General features: G+C 42.8%; 1 protein-coding gene across 2 annotated transcripts in view; it reads right to left on the bottom strand.

Moving 5' to 3' along the window:
* MPDZ (multiple PDZ domain crumbs cell polarity complex component) overlaps positions 1 to 23,017 on the bottom strand; it is a 571,809-nt gene that overhangs the window by 346,198 nt on the left and 202,594 nt on the right. For both annotated transcript variants that reach the window (XM_030194291.1, XM_030194292.1), the window contains exons 15-16: positions 15,947 to 16,114; positions 3,325 to 3,411 (exon numbers count right to left, since the gene is read on the bottom strand). In XM_030194291.1, the coding sequence (XP_030050151.1) occupies positions 3,325 to 3,411; positions 15,947 to 16,114 (255 nt within the window). The remainder of the gene's footprint in view (positions 1 to 3,324; positions 3,412 to 15,946; positions 16,115 to 23,017) is intronic.

Here is a 23,017-nt window from a genome sequence, read left to right as displayed (position 1 = left end):
TTTACTATATATGGTGCCCATGCGAACTTTTGAATAATGAGACAAAGCCAACATGGATTTAGTGAAGGGAAATCTTGCCTCACCAATCTATTATATTTCTTTGAAGGGGTGAACAAATATGTGGATAAAGGTGAGCTGCTTGACATTGTGTATCTGGATTTTCAGAAGGCGTTTGACAAAGTACCTCATGAAAGACTCCAGAAGAAATTAGAGAGTCATGGAATGGGCGATACTGTCCTATTGTGAATTAAAAACTGGTTAAAAGATAGAAAAGAGAGAGTAGGGTTACATGGTCACTATTCTCAATGGAGAAGGGTAGTTAGTGGGGTTCCCCAGAGGTCTGTGCTGGGACCGCTACTTTTTAACTTATTTATAGATGACCTAAAGATGGGAGTAATTAGTAAGGTAATTAAATTTGCTGATGACACAAAATTATTCAAAGTCTTTAAATCGCAAGAGGATTGAGAAAAATTACAAGAGGACCTTACGAGACTGGGCGTCTAAATGGCAGATGACGTTTAATGAGAGCAAATGCATAGTGATGCATGTGGGAAAGAGGAACCTGAATTATAGCTACGTCATGCAAGGTTCCACGTGGTGCTCACAAATGGGGATAGTGTGTCAAATGTCCGAGTGGGTGCCCACCTGGGCAGCAGTGACCATCAAACAGTTTGGTTTAATAAGACAACTGAAGTGGAGGGCGGCCACTCAAAGTCCTGGATTTCAAGCATGCTGACTTTAATAAAATGGGGGAATACCTGAGGAAGGAGCTGATGGGCCGGGAGAACATATGAGAAGTGGAAGGACAGTGCTCCAGGCTGAAAGAAGCTATAAATATGGCCGCAGACCTTTCTGTAAGGAGAGTAAATAAAAGCAAGAGAAAAAGGAAACAGATTATTTTCTCAGCCACTTGCTTGGAGAACCATAAGGCTAAAGAGTTGACATTCCTGAAATACAGAAAAACTGAAGAAGAGGAACACGGAGAGGAATACAGGATGAAAATGAAAGAAGCCAAGAGAGAGATACGTCTGGCGAAAGCGCAAGCAGAACAAATGGCTAGAAATGTAAGGAGGGGTCTTAAGAGGGAAACACACCCAATGGAAGAGGTGTGTGTGCAGCATCATAGTACAAGGGATACGATCACCTTTTTATATACGGCCTTGGTAGCACACCAAAAGCCTTCATTGTTACATAGGAGAAGGTGGGAACAGGAATTAGATTTCACTTTGGCAGATGAAAAATGGCTACAGCTGGAAAAGGGGATTATGCACTCCGCAAGGTCGGTGTCTGTGAAAGAGAATGCAATTAAAGTGTTTTTACGATGGTACCTCACTCCGGCGTGTTTGCACCATATGTTTGTGCAGGTTCCTGACAGTTGTTGGAGGAAATGTGGTGCTGTGGGTACTATGGGACACATATGGTGGACATGTCCAAAGGCTAAAGCGTATTGGAAGGCGGTGCAGGCGCGCCTTCAAAGAAGGGTTGGTAGACCTGTGTGGTGGCATCCACTAGTATTCCTATTGGGGCAGGGACCAGAAGGCCTTAAAGGACATGAATGGCTTCTGATAAGGGGGGCCCTACAGGTGGCAAGAGGTGAACAAATCCTTGGAGATGGAAGCCTTACCAGTGCTCGAGTCCCACTCTGGCCGTGGCTCCAGTCAACTGAGACATAGTTTGATGCTTTTTTTTATCTTGTTTTAAGTTTTACTGTAATGGCTCTTTCCAGCTGCAAGGCTCCTGAGCTAGCCAGCCACACACTCAAAGTTCATAGCCATTAGGCTTCTAAACCTGTTTGTGCTGGAATCCCACTCTAGTCAGACAGATGCAGACCCTCCAAAGGGAAAAGGAAAATCAGCCCAAGCAGATTGCTGACCTAAGTCCCTAGGGACTCGGTTTCTAGTATTCAGAAAAAGAATAGAGTAAGAAGCCATCTAACTCAAGAGTATCTTCTACCAATAGTGCACCATTTGCAGTTCAAACATCTGTATCATCTGCTAGAAAAAGAGCACGATTGACTGATTTCCCAGTTGCACCAGCACTATAGAGGACTCAAAACTGCACTGAAAATAATCCAGGGATCAACTGACATGGTACTAGCACACCACCCTCACTTGCTGAAGCCACAAAGTAGTCCCTTTCTTTTGTGACATCAAAGTAAAAATAGCTGAAGTGAAATCAAACGGTTCAATGCCGCTCAACAGGAATGGCATGGGAGCTCCAGCACATATGCTATAGAATGTTCTAGGAAGCTTTAAAACCAACAGCTAGGTACCCATTTTTATGGATGATGTCACTCATCAATAAGGACTTCATATCCAGCTTGTCCTCACAGAAACAAATATAGCAACTGTATACCTTGCAATGTTAATCCTGAAAGTCAACCATAGGCTGGAATATACCCACATATTTGGAAACTAAATACAATATTTGCATGTATTTTCTAAAATAAAAACTGTTAAATTATGGCCTCTATTTGAAAGCATCTCCACATGTAAATAGCAATATTTAAAAGTGTAGATCATGTAAGCACATAAAACATCAATTTTAGAAAGCCACTATTTATATGTGGCTAACACACCACACAGAGATTTCAAGTGGGCGTAACTGGGCATAGTGGGGATAGGCTCAGGCTGGGAAAAATTCTTCACATTTTACAACAAGAATACATGTCTACTGAGAAAAGAATTCTCACCAAGTTTTACACTAGCTTAGAGCCATGAACAGATATCAGGGCTTTATATGAATGACTAAGGAAGTCAATATCCTTAATCTTCCATTGTTTACTTGCACCTTCAAAATGAAGTCAAATTAAAATTGAAGCTTTCTTACTTCATTGAGAGTACTTAAATGTGTAGGCTTATAAAAATGGGGGCAGCTACATATAGCAGTGTCTTTCATTTTATCCACTTGTACATTTCTAAAATGGCTGCTCCCACTGTGCAAGCCAGCAAACAGCAGAATCTGCTGAATAATAACACTGGAATCAAGTATATCAGACCTGGACATCTCTAGGTTCTACATAAAACATGCCATCACATTTTTAAAAGGCCTATACTGAAATACTCCAAATATAGCATTAAAAAGCAGCATAAAATATCAAAATAAATCATATACCCAATAATTATAACCTAAAATTGCTACTTAACCCAATCTTCCAGACCTCCCATTTTGTCAAGGGTTGAATATAATCACATGGTGAAACAATGAAGTTAAAAGTTAGCCTCTATGCCCAAGTAAGCTTTTTAGAACAAGGATCTAGGCACCACAGTTAGGCGCCTTGATTCTTTTAAAAACTGTTCTCAGTTCTATCACCAGTAGCAATACCTGTCTTATAGCTTTGTCTGCAATCTCAGCCTGCTCCTCCTGATATTGCCACAGACTAGGGAATGAAGGCAGCAACAAATCTGATGTCTGTAATAGACAAAAATTATTAGATACAAATAAACAATGAATACAAAAAATAATTATATGCTTAATATTGCTTTATAGGAAAACATCACAGCAATCAGATACAGTAAATTTATAAAGGTTTCTTCAAGCTTGTATCTTCTAAGTATTCTGGATATTTAAATACATCAACTTTGAAAAGTGATTTTACTTATAGGATGTAAAGTGGTGTGGTAGCTCTGTTAATCCACCTTTAAACAGTGGTGTAGCTATGTGGGGCCACAGGGGGCCTGGGCCCTCCCAAATTTCCTCTGGGCTCCTGGTGTTGCTGGCAGGGGTCCTCAACCCCCGCCAGCTGAAGTGTAGTCCAGCATCGGTCTCCGGCGCTGCCACGTTGCCTGCCCTGCTCTGTCTTCCCCTCACGTCCAGCACGCTCCTTTTAGTGAAAGTGAGCATGCTTCAGCTGGCGGGGGTTGGGGACCCCCACCAGTCAAGGTATCTGCTACGGCAGTGGGTGGGGAGCGGCAGGGTGGTGAGGCGGCAGACCAAAATGTGCCCACCCATCTCGGGCTCTGGCCCCCTCCCACCGCGAGGTCTGGCTATGACCCTGGTTTTAAAGGAAATAAATAGAAATAAATCAAAACACAGAAAAGAAAATACTACTACTACTACTATTTAGCATTTCTATAGCGCTACAAGATACCTTTTTTATTGGATTAACTTAATACATTTTGATTAGCTTTCAAAGGTAACCCTTCTTCTTCAGATCGGAAATAAGCAAAAGCTGACAAATATCAGAATATAAGTGAAAGACAGAAGCATTCCAATGACATGACTTATGGGATGGATATGCTTAAAGAAGTCGTGTTTTCTTTTAGCTCTGCGTTCAGACATTAAGTTGTACTACCCAACAAAGTGAAAATCATCTAATAAATTAGTGACCATGAATCGAAATCTGAGAGCCCAAGGAGAAGCAGTAGTTCCTGAGACCATACTTCCACAGCTCTAGACTCCTCCTCCAAACACCAACTAGGCCACTTGTTTCAAAAGATGCATACTGTGAAGGAAAAGACTGCTAAAGCAAACATGAATATAAGTAAAAATTTAAAGTTCTATGGTGTTCTCTGCAGCACAGAACCTTACCTAAATAAAAGGCTATTCTGGACAATAATGTCTGTTCACAGCATCTGGTACCCTGTAAGCAATTAATAAATGTTACTACAACTAACAAAGAGTTCTGTTTTTCTACATATTCTGTCATATTTACAATTCACCTTATTGTGGAATTGTGGAAGTGGAGTTAAAGCTAGTATTTGTTTTCTCTTATGAATTCCTAAAGTAATTAAAGAACAGGCAATAATGTTGCACCCATCCCATTCTTAGAAATCTCTGGATCCACTAAGGACCAGTCATCAGTCTGACAATTCAGAACCCTTTCCACCCAACAGAAACAGGCCTTGGCTACCAGGCACCTGCAGATCATTGACTGCAGCACCAGAGCAGAAACAACAAAACTCTGCTTCAACAATGTCTCCATGTGACTGCCTTATAAATCCTTGAGTGCCATTCCCCCATTTAGGGATAGGAGTTGTCTTCAGCACCACAGACATCAACACATCCACTGTCATTGTGAGCGAGATATTCTGATCCTCCTCAGGAATATGGTACCAGTATCATGTTACACACCACTCTAAATAAGTACATAAGTATTGCCATACTGGGACAACCGAAGATCCATCAAGCCCAGCATCCTGTTTCCAACAGTGGCCAATCCAGGTCACAAGTACCTGGCAAGATTCAATATTCTGCATGCCTCGCAATCGGGCTTCCGGCCGCTCCACAGTACTGAGACTGTGCTTATCACTCTTCTGTCCAACTTCAAGAGGGAAATAGCAGTAGGGAAGAGTATTTTGCTCTTACAGTTTGCCATGTCTAGTGCCTTCGACATAGTGCATCATGGCATCCAGCTGCGGCTTCTAGATTATTTCGGTGCCTGTGGTAACATGCTGGCCTGGCTGAGAAGTTTTCTTACATCAAGAACTTACCAAGTGTATGCTAACTCTACCTTATCACCTCATTGGAAAGCAGACTGTGGAGTGCCGCAGGGTTCCCCATTATCGCCAACCCTCTTCAACATGATGTTGATTCCCTTGGCAGCGGCTCTTTCCAAACTGGGACTAAACCCATTTACCTATGCCGACGATATCACTATCTTCATCCCTTTTGAGAAAGACCTAAATGAAATAACTAGTAAGATCCGACAAGGCTTTAACACCATGCTTGACTGAGCCAACTCATTTCCACTCAAAATCAATGCCGAGAAAACACATTGTTTGGTCCTCACCTCTCGTTTTAACAAACTCAGACCTCCTACACTAATCACTCCTGAGCTCGTCCTGCCAATTTCGGAGTCCCTAAAAATCTTGGGAGTCATAATTGATAGATCTTTGACATTGGAGCAGCACGTGAACTCTGTAGTCAAACAAATGTTCTTCACTCTTTGGAAACTTAAGCGTATCCAGCCTTATTTCCCTAGAGAGGTATTCCGCTACCTAGTTCAGTCCCTAGTTATAAGTCGTCTCGATTACTGCAACAGTACCTATGGGGGATGCACATCCATGCTACTAAAGAAATTGCAAACTGCTCAGAACACAGCAGCTCGACTCATCTTCGGCAAATCGAGCTTTGAAAGTTCAAGCCCATTACATGAGAGGTTGCATTGGCTTCCTGTGAAGGACCGTGTCGTTTTCAAGATCTGCGCACTGGTGCACAAAATCATCTATGGATACGCTCCTGCTTACATGGATACTCTCATTAACTTGCCGCCCAGGAACTCCCGCAAGTCAGCTCACACGTATCTCAATCTCCACTATCCAGCTCTCAGTGGCCTCAAATATAAGACTGTCTATGCTTCCTCTTTTTCTTATCTTAGCACTCTATTCTGGAACGGACTGGCCCAAGTGGTCAAATTCACCCTAGATCACCCGATCTTTAAGAAGCGGCTCAAGACCTTCTCGGTAGAGCATATGCTGTGGGCCCTCCTGGTGTTACATCCCTCTGAGCCAGGCAGCCACATCGACAAATTGTCACCTTCCCCTCTCTCCCTCTCCCTCCTGTTGTTCCTCTTTCCCTTCTCTGCCGCTAATTCCTGTATTTTGTATTAATAAGTACATAAGTACATAAGTAGTGCCATACTGGGAAAGACCAAAGGTCCATCTAGCCCAGCATCCTGTCACCGACAGTGGCCAATCCAGGTCAAGGGCACCTGGCACGCTCCCCAAACGTAAAAACATTCCAGACAAGTTATACCTAAAAATGAGGAATTTTTCCAGTCCATTTAATAGCGGTCTATGGACTTGTCCTTTAGGAATCTATCTAACCCCTTTTTAAACTCCGTCAAGCTAACCGCCCGTACCACGTTCTCCGGCAATGAATTCCAGAGTCTAATTACCCGTTGGGTGAAGAAAAATTTTCTCCGATTCGTTTTAAATTTACCACACTGTAGCTTCAACTCATGCCCTCTAGTCCTAGTATTTTTGGATAGCGTGAACAGTCGCTTCACATCCACCCGATCCATTCCACTCATTATTTTATACACTTCTATCATATCTCCCCTCAGCGTCTCTTCTCCAAGCTGAAAAGCCCTAGCCTTCTCAGCCTCTCTTCATAGGAAAGTCGTCCCATCCCCACTAATGTTGCTTAATAGACTATTGTACGCCACATTGAGCCTGTCCATGGGTGGGAATAATGTGGGATATAAATGCCATAAATAAATAAATAAATATCCCAAAAAAGTACAATACATTTTATGTTGCTTATCCTAGAAATAAGAAGTTGATTTTCCATCAGTCCATTTTAATAGTGGTCTATGGACATTTCCTTTAGGAAGCCATCCAATGCTTTTTTAAACTCCACTAATCTAAATGCTTTTACTACATTCTCTGGAAATGAATTCCAGAGTTTAATTACACGTTGAGTGAAGAAATATTTTCTCAGATTCATTTTAAATTCACTACTTTGTAGCTTCACTGCATGCCCTTACTCCTAGTATTTTTTGAAAGAGTAAACAAGCTGTTCCACTCCACTCATTATTTTTTAGACCTCTATCACATCTCCCCTCAGCTGTCTTTTCTCCAAGCTGAAGAGCCCTAGACGCTTTAGCTTTTCCTCATAGGGAAGTCGTCCCATTCCCTTTATCAGGTGGAGAGCGGAAGATTCCCTCACGCTGGGGCCCAAGCCTTCCAACCTCCGGCGCTGCTGAGATCTGCCTGGTATATGGCGAACTGAACGGACGCCGAGACGGGAGCTCCGCAAGAGGACCAAATTCTAAGCAAATTCTAGGTGAGTCCTAAGCGAAATTGCCCCGTTGAAATCGCGATCCGAGCCCGACGCCATAGGCAAAGGATTCACCTCCCCGAGCAAGATCTGTGTCCTGAAAGACAGCGATCTAAATCAACTGACGAAGCCCACTGGAAATTGGAGGATCGCGCGGAGTTCCAACAAGAAGGCTCCGCAGAGATCGCGATCTAGCTCCAGACCCCCGCAGCCATAGGAGAGGTGGAATACCTCCTCCGGGCAAGAACAGAGTCACCGGAGAAAGGGCTAACGTGGGTCCGGAGACAAAAGGCCCCACTAAAAGCTGAGAGGAGAGCACACTTTCCATCTGAGAGAAGAGAGACGGCAAATTTTTACTGAAAGAATCAAAGGGCTAAATTTGGAACCCGGTTACCGCCTGGCTGTTTGCATGAAGCTGAGAGCGACCACATCGAACCCTCTGGGATCGACCCGGCTCGTGACCAGCCGCCACGACACCACGCAGAACGAGAAGGTTGCATGAGAGACTGCTCCGGACGATCGACGGAGGTTTGAAACATTGTAACAATGGACTCTTAAGAAAACTCGCTAGCATATATGTTTTAAAGGCAACGCTACTTTTAAACACATTAAAAAAAAAAAAATTTCAAATGCTTTGCTTCTAAATGCTCTCCAGTGCCTAGCCTTTAAATGAATTGCTAAACATAGCTGTGTTAAACACATTCTAACAGCCTTAGATACCCTGCTTCTAAATGCTTTAAATGCTTGCCCTACAAATGACTTGTTAAACATAAACGTTTAATGCTAATATAAATGATTGTATTGCCCTGCCACACTAAGATCACTAATCAGGGTAGAGTATACACAGAAGTAGCGCATGTGGGTTTGCCTTGTGGGGCGAGCTGGATGGACCGTGCAGGCCTTTTCCTGCCGTCGTCCACTATGTTACTATGTTAATATGTTACTCTAAAGGCCTTTTAAATGTTTTAAATGCTCTAAATATCCTGCTTCTAAATGCTTTTCAATGCCTTGCCTCGACTGACTTGCTAAACATCTAACTGACCAAATATCGCAGCTCTACTCTCTAATTCTAAGACAATACTTTATTTTGCAAGGCACTGCATCAGCGCTTTAGCGCCTGCTCATAACTGTCTCTAAATGTATTGCTTTTATCACATGACTACAACTGGCTCTAAGTGCACTGCATTATAAACATGAATACTAATAAGCTACTAATAATAATCTACCTCATTCCCATAATCCACCACGCATGGACCACCCCCAACATCAACAACAACCCAACCACAACTCTATACACGACCTATTAATAACTCACCAGATCAAAAATACACCAACCAACCAAAAGGAAAAACCCCCACATACGAACACCACCAACAGAAAGAGAAAAGAAAAAAAAACAACAATGACAAACTCAACCGCCGAGGAAACAGACAATTAATAAAAATAAACATCTAACCTCCCTACTGAACCATACCACTCAATCCGATTAGGATACATCAACGCAAGATCAGCAGTAAGCAACTCAATAGATATACTAGACTGGATCACCACAGAGAATCTAGACCTTCTATTCATCACGGAAACATGGTTCCAAAGCCCTACAGACCCTGCCATCAAAGAGACATGCCCACCAGATTACAAAATAACCCACTGGGCAAGAACTGGAAAAAAGATGGTGGCGGAATAGCCATAATTTACAAATCCGAGTTCACCATCACAACCACTGGCGAATCCACCTCACCACAACTTGAAATAGCCTCGACAAGAATCACTCATCCGAACCTACAAGGACACCTCAGCACAATCCTATTCTATAGACCACCAGGTAAATGGAAGACTCCCAAACGCAACTCATGGACTTCATCTCAAACACATGTGTCTCTGTCTCAAACATCCTCATAATAGGAGACATCAACCTACACCTCGAAGAAGACACCTCAACAGGCACACAAGAATGCAAAGAATTCTTAAAACTCTGGGATCTACACGCACCTAATACTCAACCAACACATGCAAAAGGACACACGCTAGACATTATTACACACAAATTCGACTCAGACTCAACTCTCCTACTTACAGACACAAGACGGACACGCACACTTTGGACAGACCACCATAAAGCACATGTCTCCCTCCACTGGCGAAAAATACACAGAAACGCAATCAACAAACACGAACGAACAACATACACCACGAGAGGAAAAATAGACCCCATAACATTCTGGCAACAGATCTACCAAAATGAATGGTCAACAAATACAGACACCATTTAATTCCTCCAAGAATGGGATGACATATGTAAAACAACATTGGACACAATTGCCCCAATCCAAACCAGAACATCATGTAAGAAAAAATCAAATCCATGGTTCACTGAAGAGCTGAAAAAACTCAAAACACAAGTCAGAAAACTAGAACGCGCATGAAACAAAAAGAAAGATGAACACACAATGAATGCCTGGAAATCACTTCAGAGGAAATACAAATATACCATAAAACAGACTAAAAGACTACACTACAAAACATTGATTGGACCAAACTACAATGACACACACAAACTCTTCTACCTTGTAAATAAGTTGCTAGACACCACACCAGTTACAAACACAGCAAAGATATACCAGGGGTCGACGACCCTCGCGAAACACTTCAAGGAGAAAATTATACAATTACGAAATAAAATTCCCACCAGCCCTATTGAATACGCCACACTCCTAAACTGTCTAGACCCAGAAGACGGAATACACCCAGCAGACAGGATCTGGACCGAATTTGAATCACTGTCAGAGGACCTCATCTCTAAGATGCTCAAAAGATTCGCCAAATCCCATTGCAAATTAGATATTTGCCCAAACAACCTCATGAAAGCAGCACCTCAACAATTCATAACAGACCTAACGAACCACGTGAATTTCATGCTACAAAACGGACTCTTCTCAAAGGAAAAAGGAAAAAGGAAAAAGGAAAAATTCTACTCACCCCAATTCCCAAAGACACAAAGAAAAACGCAAGCGAAATAACTAACTACAGACCAGTAGCATCTATACCACTAATAACCAAAATAACCTTAGGAATGGTAACCAAACAACTCACAAATTATCTAACAAGTTTTCAATACTGCATGATGCCCAATCAGGATTCCGGTCAAATCACAGCACAGAAACAGTACTAATTACCCTAACGACTAAATTCAAACAAATAATTGCTGTCGGCACCAATATACTCCTCTTACAATTTGACATGTCAAGTGCCTTTGATATGGTTGACCACGAAATCCTATTACACATACTTGAATATTTTGGCATTGGAGGCAATGTCCTAAACTGGTTCAAGGGTTCCTAACCCTGCGCTCATACCAAGTCACATCAAATTCAACTACGTCTACCGCATGGACACCCTGAATGTGGAGTACCACAGGGATCCCCCCTCTCGCCAACCCATCTCAACCTAATGATGATCCCCTTGGCAAAACTTCTATCAAATCACAACCTTAACCCTTACATATATGCAGACGATGTAACGATATATATTCCTTTCAAAGAAGACATTAACGAAATCTCCAACGAAATCAACCAAAGTCTATACATCATGAATACCTGGGCAGATGCATTCCGACTAAAACTGAACGCAGAAAAACTCAATGCCTCGTACTTACCTCCCAATACAACACGAACAAATTTACCGCTATCAACACACCTAAACTAAATCTGCCAATCGCTGAAACTTTAAAAATCCTTGGAGTCACTATTGACCGCCACCTAACACTGGAGACTCACGCGAATAACACAACCAAAAAGATGTTTTATTCCATGTGGAAACTGAAAAGAATAAAACCATTCTTTCTAAGGTCTGTATTCCGCAGCCTAGTGCAATCACTTGTACTTAGCCACCTGGACTATTGCAACTCACTATACGCAGGCTGCAAAGAACAAATACTGAGGAAACTTCAAGCAGCCCAGAATACAGCAACCAGACTCGTTTTCGGAAAACCAAAATACGAAAGCGCAAAACCCTTGCGTGAGAAACTACACTGGCTCCCACTCAAGGAACGTATCACCTTTAAGGTATGCACCTTGGTCCACAAAATCATCCACGGTGAAGCCCCTGCATACATGTCTGACTTAATAGACCTGCCACCCAGAAACGCTAAAAGATCATCCAGAACCTTCCTCAATCTCCACTTCCCTAATTGCAAAGGCATAAAATACAAAGTATTGCATGCATCAACCTTCTCTTATATGAGCACGCAGTTCTGGAATACACCACCACGCAACCTGAAAATGATCTACGAATTAACCGACTTCCGCAAACAACTGAAGACTCATCTCTTGGAGAAACTTTATTGTAAGGATCAAAACACATGAAGTCCATACATACTAATAGAAATGCATCAATACACTCCCATCTGAACTACTCTCACCCCGCATTGTCACCACACTTCAAACTCCAAACACAGATACAATGTTATAGCCTATGTTCTCTTGAAATTGTTCTATCGCCTATCTTTTCCCTACTGTAACTTCACATGGTTTCCACGCCCTCACGATTTTAGACTTGACTTTGTCTTCCCATAACTCCTCACAATGTAACCCATAATCGTATTGTAACAATGTATTTCCATCCTTCACAAGGTATTGTAAGCCACACTGAGCCCGCAAATAGGTGGGAAAATGTGGGATACAAATGCAATAAATAAATAAAATCATTTTCATCTAACTTCTCAGTAATTCCACTATATCTTTTTTGAGATCCGGTGACCACAACTGAACACAATATTCGAGGTGCGGTTGCACCATGGAGCAATAAAAAGGCATTATAACATTCTCATTTTTGTTTTCCATGCCTTTTCTAATAATACCCAACATTCTATTTGCTTTCTTAGCCACCGCTGCCGCACACTGAGCAGAGGGTTTCAACGTATCATCAACAATGACACCTAGATCCCTTTCTTGGTCGATGATTCCTAATGTGGAACCTTGCATTACGAAGCTATAATTTGGGTTCCTCTTTCCATATGCATCACTTTGCACTTGCTCACATTAAATGTCATCTGTCATTTAGATGCCCAGTCTCCCAGTCTTGTAAGGTCCTCTTGTAATTTTTCACAATCCTCTCGCAATTTAACAACTTTGAATAACATTTTGTCTTGAATAAATTTAATTACCTCACTAGTTACTCCCATCTCTAGATCATTTATAAATATGTTAAAAAGTAGCGGTCCCAGCACAGACCCCCCCTGGGGAACCCCACTATCTACCCTTCTGCAATGAGAATACTGACCATTTAACCCTACTCTCTGTTTTCTATCTTTTAACCAGTTTTTAATTCATAATAGGACACTACCTCCTATCCCATGACTCTCCAATTTCCTCTGCAGTCTTTCATGAGGTACTTTATCAAATGCCTTTTGAAAATCCAGATACACAATATCGACCGGTTCACCTTTAATCACATGTTTGCTCACCCTTTCAAAGAAATGGAATAGATTGGTGAGACAAGATTTCCAGTCACTAAATCCATGTTGGCTTTGTCTCATTAATCCATGCTTTTAAATATGCTCTGTAATTTTGTTCTTTATAATAGTCTCTACCATTTTGCTCGGCACCGAAGTCAGGCTCACCGGTCTATAATTTCCCGGATCTCCTCTGAAAGGCTTTTTAAAAATTTGGCTTTACACTGGCCATCCTCAAATCTTCCGGTAACATACTTGATTTTAAAGATAAATTATATATTACTAACAATAGTTCCGCAAGTTCATTTTTCAATTCTATCAGTATTCTGGGAATTTTATCTGTACTCTGGAGAATTCCACTGTATTTGAATGACCGTCCCAACATCCTGAAGCATGGGAAAAGTCTTGGATGGCTTCCAGATCCCCTTTAGCAAGGGGTTCACATTCCTGGGTTCCCATATTACCCAAGGACTCATCAAAATTCAATGTGGGGGAAACCTGAAAAAAGTTCCTGAAGCTTATCCTATTGGAAGACCCCACACTATAGAGATCTTCTCCCCCAAGGGAAACTCCGACCCACAGTCTTCCTCCTGCTTCACTCCAGCCGGAGGATCCTCCTCCTCTCCCAGGAGCAGCTCATCCCCACATAGAGGGGACACATCATCCAGGTCTTCTGAAAACTCCACTCTAGGCCTTTTTACTGCACAGGTTCCCCTGCAGACTTTATGTACTGATCCTTCAGACTGGCCACCATCCTTTTTCAGAACATAAGAGTAACCATATTGGGTCAGACCAATGGTCCATCTAGCTCAGTATCCTGTTTTCCAAACAGTGGCCAAGCCAGGTCACAAGTACCTGGCAGAATCCAAATCATGGCAACACTCCATACTACAAATCCCAGGGCAAGCGATTGCTTCCCATGCCTGTCTCAATAGCAGACTATGGACTTTTCCTCCATGAACTTGTCCAAACCTTTTTAAAATCCAGATACTATAACCGCCGTTACCACATCCTCGTCAAAGAGTTCTAGAGCTTGACTATTCGTTGAGTGAAAACGTTTTCCTTCTGTTTTAAAAGTATTTCCATGTAACTTCCTCAAGTGTCCCCTAGCCTTTGTACTTTTGGAACGAGTAAAAAAAAATCAATTTACTTCTACTCATTTCTACAACATTTTTACAAGCTGAACAGCCCTAACCTCTTTAGCCTTTCATCATACGAAAGGAGTTCCAGCCCCTTTATCATTTTGATTGCTCTTCTTTGAACCTTTTCTAATTCCACTATATCTTTTTTGAGATACAACAACCAGAACTGAATGCTATACTCAAGGTGAGGACACACCATGGAGCGATATAACGGCATGATAGCATTTTTGTTCTTATTCATTATCCCTTTCCTAATAATTTCTAGCATCCTGTTTGCTTTTTTGGCCGTCGCCGCCACACACTGAGCAGAAGATTTCAGCATATTATCCACGACGACATCCAGATCATTTTCTTGAGTGCTGACTCCCAAGGTGGACCCTAGCACCAGGTATTTATGATTCAGATTATTCTTTCCAATGTGCATCACCTTGCAATTGTCCACATTACTTTTCATCTGCCATTTGGATGCCCAGTCTTCCAATTTCCTAAGGTCTTTCTGCAATATTTCACAGTCCGCACATGTTTTAACAAACTTGAATAGTTTTGTATCATCTGCAAATTTAATCACCTCATTCATCATTCCGATTTCCATATCATTTATAAATATGTTAAATAGTACTGGTCTCAGTACAGATCCCTGTAGCACTCCAATTCCTAATCCACACCAGACCTTTGCCTCCTATCTCTAATTTTCTCAGGAGTCTCTCATGAGGAACTTTATCAAAAGCTTTCTGAAAATCTATGGGGCTTGGAGCAAAATAGATAGATAGATAGATAGATAGATAACTGGAGTTAATCTGGGTTTGCTTCTTATGCTTAATTTCTTCTGAACACTTCTGTAAATATTCTTTCCCATAGAAATCACAGCGTATGTTACGTAAACTAGTGAAACAAAACTACTATTTTAATGCATCTTGAACTGCATTATTAAACTATGTGAAAAATGTACACGAGTGTGAAGATTTTACAAGGCACTGTAGGAAAAAGAAGAAAACAGAAATGGTCTGAAGTACAGCTTCAGACATTTTTAGTAATATTCGGAAGTAGCCCATTGGGTGATTTCATTCAAAGGATGGTTGGCTAGGATTTAACAAATAGCTTTTTGCCCTACGTGTGTGTCGATGGGATGATTTTTATCTATCTTTCAACTGGGTTGCATGGAGTCGGAGTACGTTGGCAGTATGGCTGGGGAGTGTCTTGTGTGCTGTATTAAACTAAAATGCACCTATGCACCTACTTGGGCATTGGGGGGGGGGGGGTGTTTTTAGATTGTAACTCACTTTGAGCATTACAGTGTAAGATAAAAAAATAACTGCAGGATATGAAAAAAAAACAACTGAATCTACTACTTTGAGGAAAGAAGCCAATGGCTTCTTCTCAGAGGTTAATATAATAAGAAAAAGGTAATTAGGGTTTAAATTGTTTTCCAGGTCTGCTCATTTTCCTTTATTTGCTTTGTTGTATCTTTTTTTTCCCCTCAGATAGCTTTGTAAGACTTCCCCTTGATATGGGCTTTAATGTTTTGATGTGGTTGCTTTGTTTGAATATTTATTATACAATTTTGTTTTGAGGTGTATTGTAAATACATTATAAAATGTAATAAAAAAGAAAAAAAGAAAAAGGACAGCACCTGTTCTGCTGGCTGAATAATCTCTTCAGGCAGGCTGAAAATCTTTTCAGACTGGCTATCAGGTTGAACAATTGGACGGCAGCACACCATTCTCACGCTGATAGGTAGCTCCTTCAAAATATTTACCACATCCTTATGATTCTGACCAAGTAAATATATATTATTTACCTACCACAGAAAAACCAAACTGTTACTGGAGAAGAATAAGCAAACTGTCTTCAAAGCAATAAAAATATACAATGCTTTAAAAGAAGGGTCTGAAAGCACAGGTCTAATTTCTATTGTTAGAATGCCATATTCCTATGCTAAAGGCAAGAAAACTTAAGGAAAGGTATTAAACCTTATCTATAGCTTTCTTGCTTTTTTTTTTTAATCAAATCTAGTATCCTATCTTTTCATCAGAAATGGTGCTGCCCACTTCAATTAAAAGCCCACATACCAGTCCATTCTTGCATACAGAGGAGGTAGTATATGCAAGTCTATCTTCTGCATATTTATTGTGGACACTGAAAAACCCACTGTCTGGGTGTGCCCCAAGACTTGGGTTGAGAACTTGCTCTTTTTCAGTCAAGATACACCTGATGGACGATGCTCACATACTTGACACACTGCATGCATGACCCTCAAAGACCTTTGGAAAGATGTAGTATGGCAGTTCTTATGAATTAAATGTAAACATGCTCTGCATTCACAAAAACCCTATCTCCCCCAACAACAAATGCTGATCAGAACTAGAACATTTTCTGCATAAATGTTACCATACAAAAAAAAAATCTGAATCTCATGTCATTTCAATAATATGTAGTCTAGTACAGTTTATATAAGGTAAGGTTAAAGCATGTGATATATCGCTTTCTGTGGTGCAACCAAAGCGGTGTACATATTATATATAGATTCTCTCACAATCTAAAATCTAAAGAAACAGAAAATTAATCATTCAATCAACAAAGTTCTCTCAACTACTAAAATTATTTTTGTGGATCATCAGAAGGTGGGAAACTTGAAAGAATACTTTCCTTTACCAACACCAAAAATCCTTATGGTCCCTTTTTAAATCTATTTATTTAATTCTATAATTGTGCATAACTGTGTTATCATTCTTCAACATGTAGATCAATTTTCAAGTCCACTTTTCATCTATAAACAATTCTTTTCCATTTATTTTCAAAAACACTTGAATTTCTGAGTGCTTATCTTAACTCAAAGATTTCTTCCATCGAGCAACCTGTGTGGCTTCTATTCTCTTTCAACCACTCCCCATTACTACACTTCTATGCCTCTGTAATCACCATTCTCCTGTCAGTCATCAACTTGAGAACTCCCAAAGTCTGTCCCACAAGGGCTCCTGCCGGAATAGGGGTGGGAGGGGAGGGCATTTTCTGCTTCAACTTTGGTTACAGCTGAAACCAAGCAGTAGATTTTGGCCGCAGATTCATTTTCATCGGAACCAAAACCATCAATTTTGGTCAGTCTCTGAGAGCAAAGTCTCTGTTTTTTGGGACTGAACTGCACCAATTGCTTCTATAAAAATTCAGGCAGATGGAAGTAAATAATGGCAATAGCTGCAGCAAGGTAAGAAGTTGACAGACAGGGAAGAAGATTGATAGTTAAATCTAAGTTGGAAAAGGTTTATACTTGTGTATAGGTGTTAGGAGTGAGATTTCATATGCTTAATTTATTACTGTTACAAGTCATTTTTTATTCTGGGCTTCAAATATGTATGGGAAGTGTTTCAAGACAGAGGCAAACTACAGGGGTTTGATGGAAAGAGGTGGACATGGGGAGAAGAGTGAGGTTGGGGTCAAGATATAGAAAAGATGTGATTGTTGAGCGAGAGGAATGAGGAGGGAAGATATGTACATGATGCGGAAGAGTGAAGTTCACATTTTAAAGTTGTACCATCACTTCATGTGAAGTTAATTTGACAACCCCTGGCCATTGGATTTTTAAAATGTTCACTCAATTATCTCTAAAACTGCTTCAGTATAGGATTTAACTAGAGACTGTAAATTACATGTTCTTTGTTTAACAGAGATTTGGGTGGTAAAAGGGGAATGTAATAGATTGGTGAGGCAAGATTTCCCTTTGAATCCTTTAATATAGAAGTAACAATTATTTCTCCCAACTCAGATGGATATATACCGTGAGATAGCTGTTTCTGAATCTAATCATACACAGCCACTTGAAAAAACAAAGGAGCAGCTTGCATCAAGTAAGGGGGACAGTTATCCAAGGAACAGTAAGACATTAACAGTGAACCTCTCCTGCACTTGGTGCTTAAAGTACCATTGCATGGACTCTTGTGGCAATAATTTGACCTAATCACCACCAGATGGCGGCCTTCCAAGACAAAGGAGGTTACAGATGGTTTGCCTCACAGCACACTTGGATTATTCCAGTCAAAAAAACAAATAAAAAATGCCCCCCCCCCCCCCCCCGACATAAATAGGCAGGGTTGCCAACTGAAAAAATGTCAAAATACACATAAATGAAAAGTCCTCATCACATTTCGCTTAAACTATATTCCCCTGGAACATTCCATTACAACTATACTGGGAGAATGGAAGGGGTTATCCCTTTCCTGGATGGGTAGAATAATAATGATTACAATGATGACAGTTCCAAGATATTTATTTATGTTTTTGAAACTTCCCCTGGTGTTGCCCAGATCTCTTTTCAGAAAATGGGTTAAGATTCTGTGGACTTTTGTGTGGGAAAGGTATAGAGCTCAAATTAGTCTGAGTAGATTGTCTACGCCTAAGAAGAAGGGGAGAGTGGGATTTCCTAATCTGGGGCTCTATTATAAAGCGGCAGTTCTTCGGGCTCTCATCATAATCTGTCTGCAGAAAAGTTATGGATTCCAATAGAGCGAGAATATATAACTCCCTACTCCATTCATGAATATATCTGGAAAAAATGATGAGGTGAGCACAAAGAGGGATGTTCTCATGGCCCATGTATTTTTCTACATGCATTATGTATAACAGTGGGAAATGGTGCAAAAACTGGTAGGTAATGTGAGAATGTTCCATCTTTACAGTTTACTCAGAGACTATTCACTCCTCACCTCTGGGCATTTAACTCCCTTGAGGAAAAAAATAGAGCTGTTTGAATTGATTTATTGTAAAGACTTGTACCCATTGGGGGTCTTTCCAACTCGGCTCCATTTGCAAGACTTACTGGATATGAAAATTCCCTTTTCTCAATATTGTCAAGTGAGGGAGTTTTTGCAGCAATTGATGGCACATACCCATTTTTTCAAATCCCTACACATTTCGGAAGTCATTTTGTTTACGTCCTTGGATAAAGCTAAAATGTTAACTCTTCCTTACAAGTCTTTGACAGATGTTTATCCTTCTCCACAACAAGTACATGAAGCAGGTTGAGCGCGCTGGTTGGGTTTCAGGTTGGAAGCAGCAGAGTGGTCTAGTATTAATGAGTATATGTGTAGATGTTCAGTTGCTTCTAATTATCAACCATTGCAACTCCAAATAGTTTTGAAACTATATTGGTACCCAACTAGGATCAATTCTTCCAACGACATCTCCAGTGAAACATTACTGTGCTAGAGTGGGTGTGGAGTGGCGGGCACTTTTGAACATGTGTGGTGGGAATGCCCTCTCAGCCGGCAATTCTGACGCAGAGTTTGGTCCCATATGCAGAAGTGGAGTTGCTGTGAGTGGCAGTTGAGTCCTGAGCTTTGCTTGCTGGGATGGCTCCTTTCTCATGGCTGGGGCCTTTATCTGAATGTTTGGTATTGATTCTCTTATTGGCAGTAAAAATAGAGGCATCCCAGAGGTCCAACTTTATCTAGCTGGCTCCTTGTTTGCACTGAGATACAAAAATACGAGAAGATTACAGCTGCCTTATAGGGGAAAAGTAAGTATTTCAAACTCCAATGGGCTCAATGTTCAGTGGTGATTACCAATCATGTTTGGGTTTTCTTTGTTAACCTTGTTTAGTTTCTTTTGTTTATTGTGTATATCAAATAAGCCTTCATAGGTGGGTGGGGGGAAGGTAAAATTATGTATCATACCTGATAATTTTCTTTCCATTAATCATAGCTGATCAATCCATAGACTGGTGGGTTGTGTCCATCTACCAGCAGGTGGAGATAGAGAGCAAACTTTGCCTCCCTATATGTGGTCATGTGCTGCCGGAAACTCCTCAGTATGTCGATATCAAAGCTCCATCCGCAGGACTCAGCACTTAGAGAATTACACCCACAAAGGGACACTCTGCCCAGCTCACCACCGCCGAAACGGGGGAGGGGAATTAACCCAGCTCATCCCCACACAAGTGGGGGAGGGGAATCCGTCCAGCTCATCCCCGTGGAGCGGGGAGGGACACCACCCCGCCGATGTGGGGGGATCTGGCTTATCCTGCAACCGCGGGAGGAGCTGACTGACCCTAACACCGCCGAAGCAGGAGGGGTACAAAGCTGCCCTACAGCCGCACGAAGCGGGAGGGAGTGCCGGCAGAATTTAAGTCTCAATCCAGCCCCGTAAAACGGAGGGGAGAGGAATGCAGCAGCTCACTGTGACACAAACTCGTCTCAACTCTTGAAGAATCCAAGTGAAAAAACTTGAACACGAAGTCCTCCTGAAGTAACTGAAGACTAAACTTGAACCTAAAATTCAACCAGAATATAAACAGTACAGATATCTGGGAGGGGCTATGGATTGATCAGCTATGATTAATGGAAAGAAAATTATCAGGTATGATACATAATTTTACCTTCCATATCATCATGCTGATCAATCCATAGACTGGTGGGATGTACCGAAGCAGTACTCACCCAGGGCGGGACATTGAAATCCCTGACCGCAACACTGAAGCTTCAAACCGGGCCTCCGCCCAAGCAGCCACAGTCAAGCGGTAATGTCTGGAGAAGGTATGGGCCGACGCCCAAGTTGCTGCCTTGCAAATCTCTTCCAAGGAGACGGACCCGGCCTCTGCCATCGAGGCCGCCTGAGCTCCAGTGGAGTGGGCCTTCAACTGAATAGGCGGCACCTTCCCCGCGGCCACATAAGCCGCTGCAATGGCTTCCTTGACCCATCTTGCCACTGTAGGCTTAGCAGCCTTGAGACCCTTACGAGGACCTGCAAACAGGACAAACAGATGATCCAACTTCCGGAAATCATTGGTCACTTCCAAGTATCTGATGATGACCCGTCTCACATCCAGATATTTGAGAGCAGAATACTCTTCTGGGTAGTCCTCCCTACGAAAGGAAGGGAGACAGAGCTGCTGACTCACATGGAAGCGAGAAACAATCTTGGGTAGGAAGGAAGGCACTGTGCGAATAGTCACTCCTGCCTCAGTGAACTGCAGAAAAAACTCTCGACAAGAGAGTGCCTGGAGCTCGGAAACTCTTCTGGCTGAAGTGATAGCCACCAAAAAGACTGCTTTCAACGTCAGGTCTTTCAGAGATGCCCTCGACAAGGGTTCAAAAGGCGGCTTTGTAAGGCTCTTAGCACCAGGTTGAGATTCCACGCAGGCACCACTGAGTGCAGAGGAGGGCACAGGTGATTAACTCCCTTGAGGAAACGCACCACATCTGGCTGCAAAGCCAGGGAAGCACCCTTCAGGCGGCCCCTGAAGCAAGCCAGGGCCGCTACCTGGACTTTCAGGGAACTGAGCGACAGGCCTTTCTCCAGACCTTCTTGCAGGAACGCCAGCACTGAAGAAATTGGAGCAGTAAATGGAGAAAGTGACCCTGCTTCACACCACGCTGCAAAGGTACGCCAAACCCTGGCGTAAGCAGTAGAAGTAGAGCGCTACCTCGCTCTCAGCAGAGTGGCAATGACCTTGTCTGAGAAGCCCTTCTTCCTCAGACTCTGCTGCTCAATAGCCAGGCCGTAAGACCAAAGGGGGAGGGATCCTCCATCACCACGGGACCCTGATGTAACAGGCCCTGCTCCACTGGCAGTCGCAGAGGTTCGTCCACTGAGAGCCTGATCAAGTCCACATACCAGGGACGTCTGGGCCAATCCGGACCCACCAGGATTATCCGGCCCGGATGCTTTGCCACCCGGTCTAGCACCCTGTCCAACATGGGCCAGGGCGGGAACACATAGAGAAGCTCTTGTGTCGGCCACTGTTGGAGAAGAGCATCTACTCCCAGGGATCGAGGGTCCCGTCCTCTGCTGAAAAAGCGCGGCACTTGGCAATTGGCCGATGACGCCATCAGATCTAGGCTCGGCTGGCCCCAGCGCTTCATGATGTCCAAGAACGCCTGAACAGATAGCTGCCACTCTCCGGGCTCCAAGGTATGGCGACTGAGAAAGTCCGCCTTGACATTCATGATTCCGGCAATGTGGGCCGCTGACAGCAGTTCCAGGTTCGCTTCCGCCCACTGGCATAGATTCATGGCCTCCTTGGCTAGAGGGGCGCTCTTGGTACCTCCCTGGCAGTTGACATAGGCCACAGCCGTGGAATTGTCCGACAGGACCCGTACAGGCTTCAACGCCAGTACCGGGATGAACTCCAGAAGCGCCAACCGAATGGCTCGGAGTTCCAGGAGGTTGATAGACCACTTTACCTCTGCAGGAGACCAGAGCCCCTGCGCTGTCCTTCCCAAGCAGTGGGCTCCCCAGCCTGACAAAGAGGCGTCCGTCGTGACGACAATCCACTCCGGGGTCACCAGAGGCATTCCTGCAGACAACTTGTCTGTCTGCGTCCACCAGCTCAGCGCCTTGCGCACTGCTGGGTCCAAGGGAAGGCGCACAGCATAATCCTCCGACATCGGAGTCCAGCGCTGCAGCAGAGAGTGTAGTAGTGGTCTCATATGAGCCCTGGCCCAGGGCACTACTTCCATCGTGGCCGTCATAGAGCCCAACAGCTGCACATAGTCCCAAGCCCGAAGAGGAGAGGCTACTAGGAACTGGTCCATCTGAGCCTGAAGCTTGACAATCCGATTGTCTGGCAGGAACACTCTGCCCACTTGGGTGTCGAATCGAACTCCCAGATACTCCAGGGACTGAGTCGGGCGCAGCTGGCTTTCCTCCCAGTTGATGATCCACCCCAGGGAGCTCAAAAGAGCAACCACCCGGTTCACAGCTTTGCCGC

Source organism: Microcaecilia unicolor, chromosome 2 (assembly GCF_901765095.1).
Source record: "Microcaecilia unicolor chromosome 2, aMicUni1.1, whole genome shotgun sequence".
Classification (NCBI taxonomy): Eukaryota; Metazoa; Chordata; class Amphibia; order Gymnophiona; family Siphonopidae; genus Microcaecilia; species Microcaecilia unicolor.
Note: the sequence above shows the minus strand (reverse complement) of the source record. Positions and strands in the feature narration are given on the sequence as shown.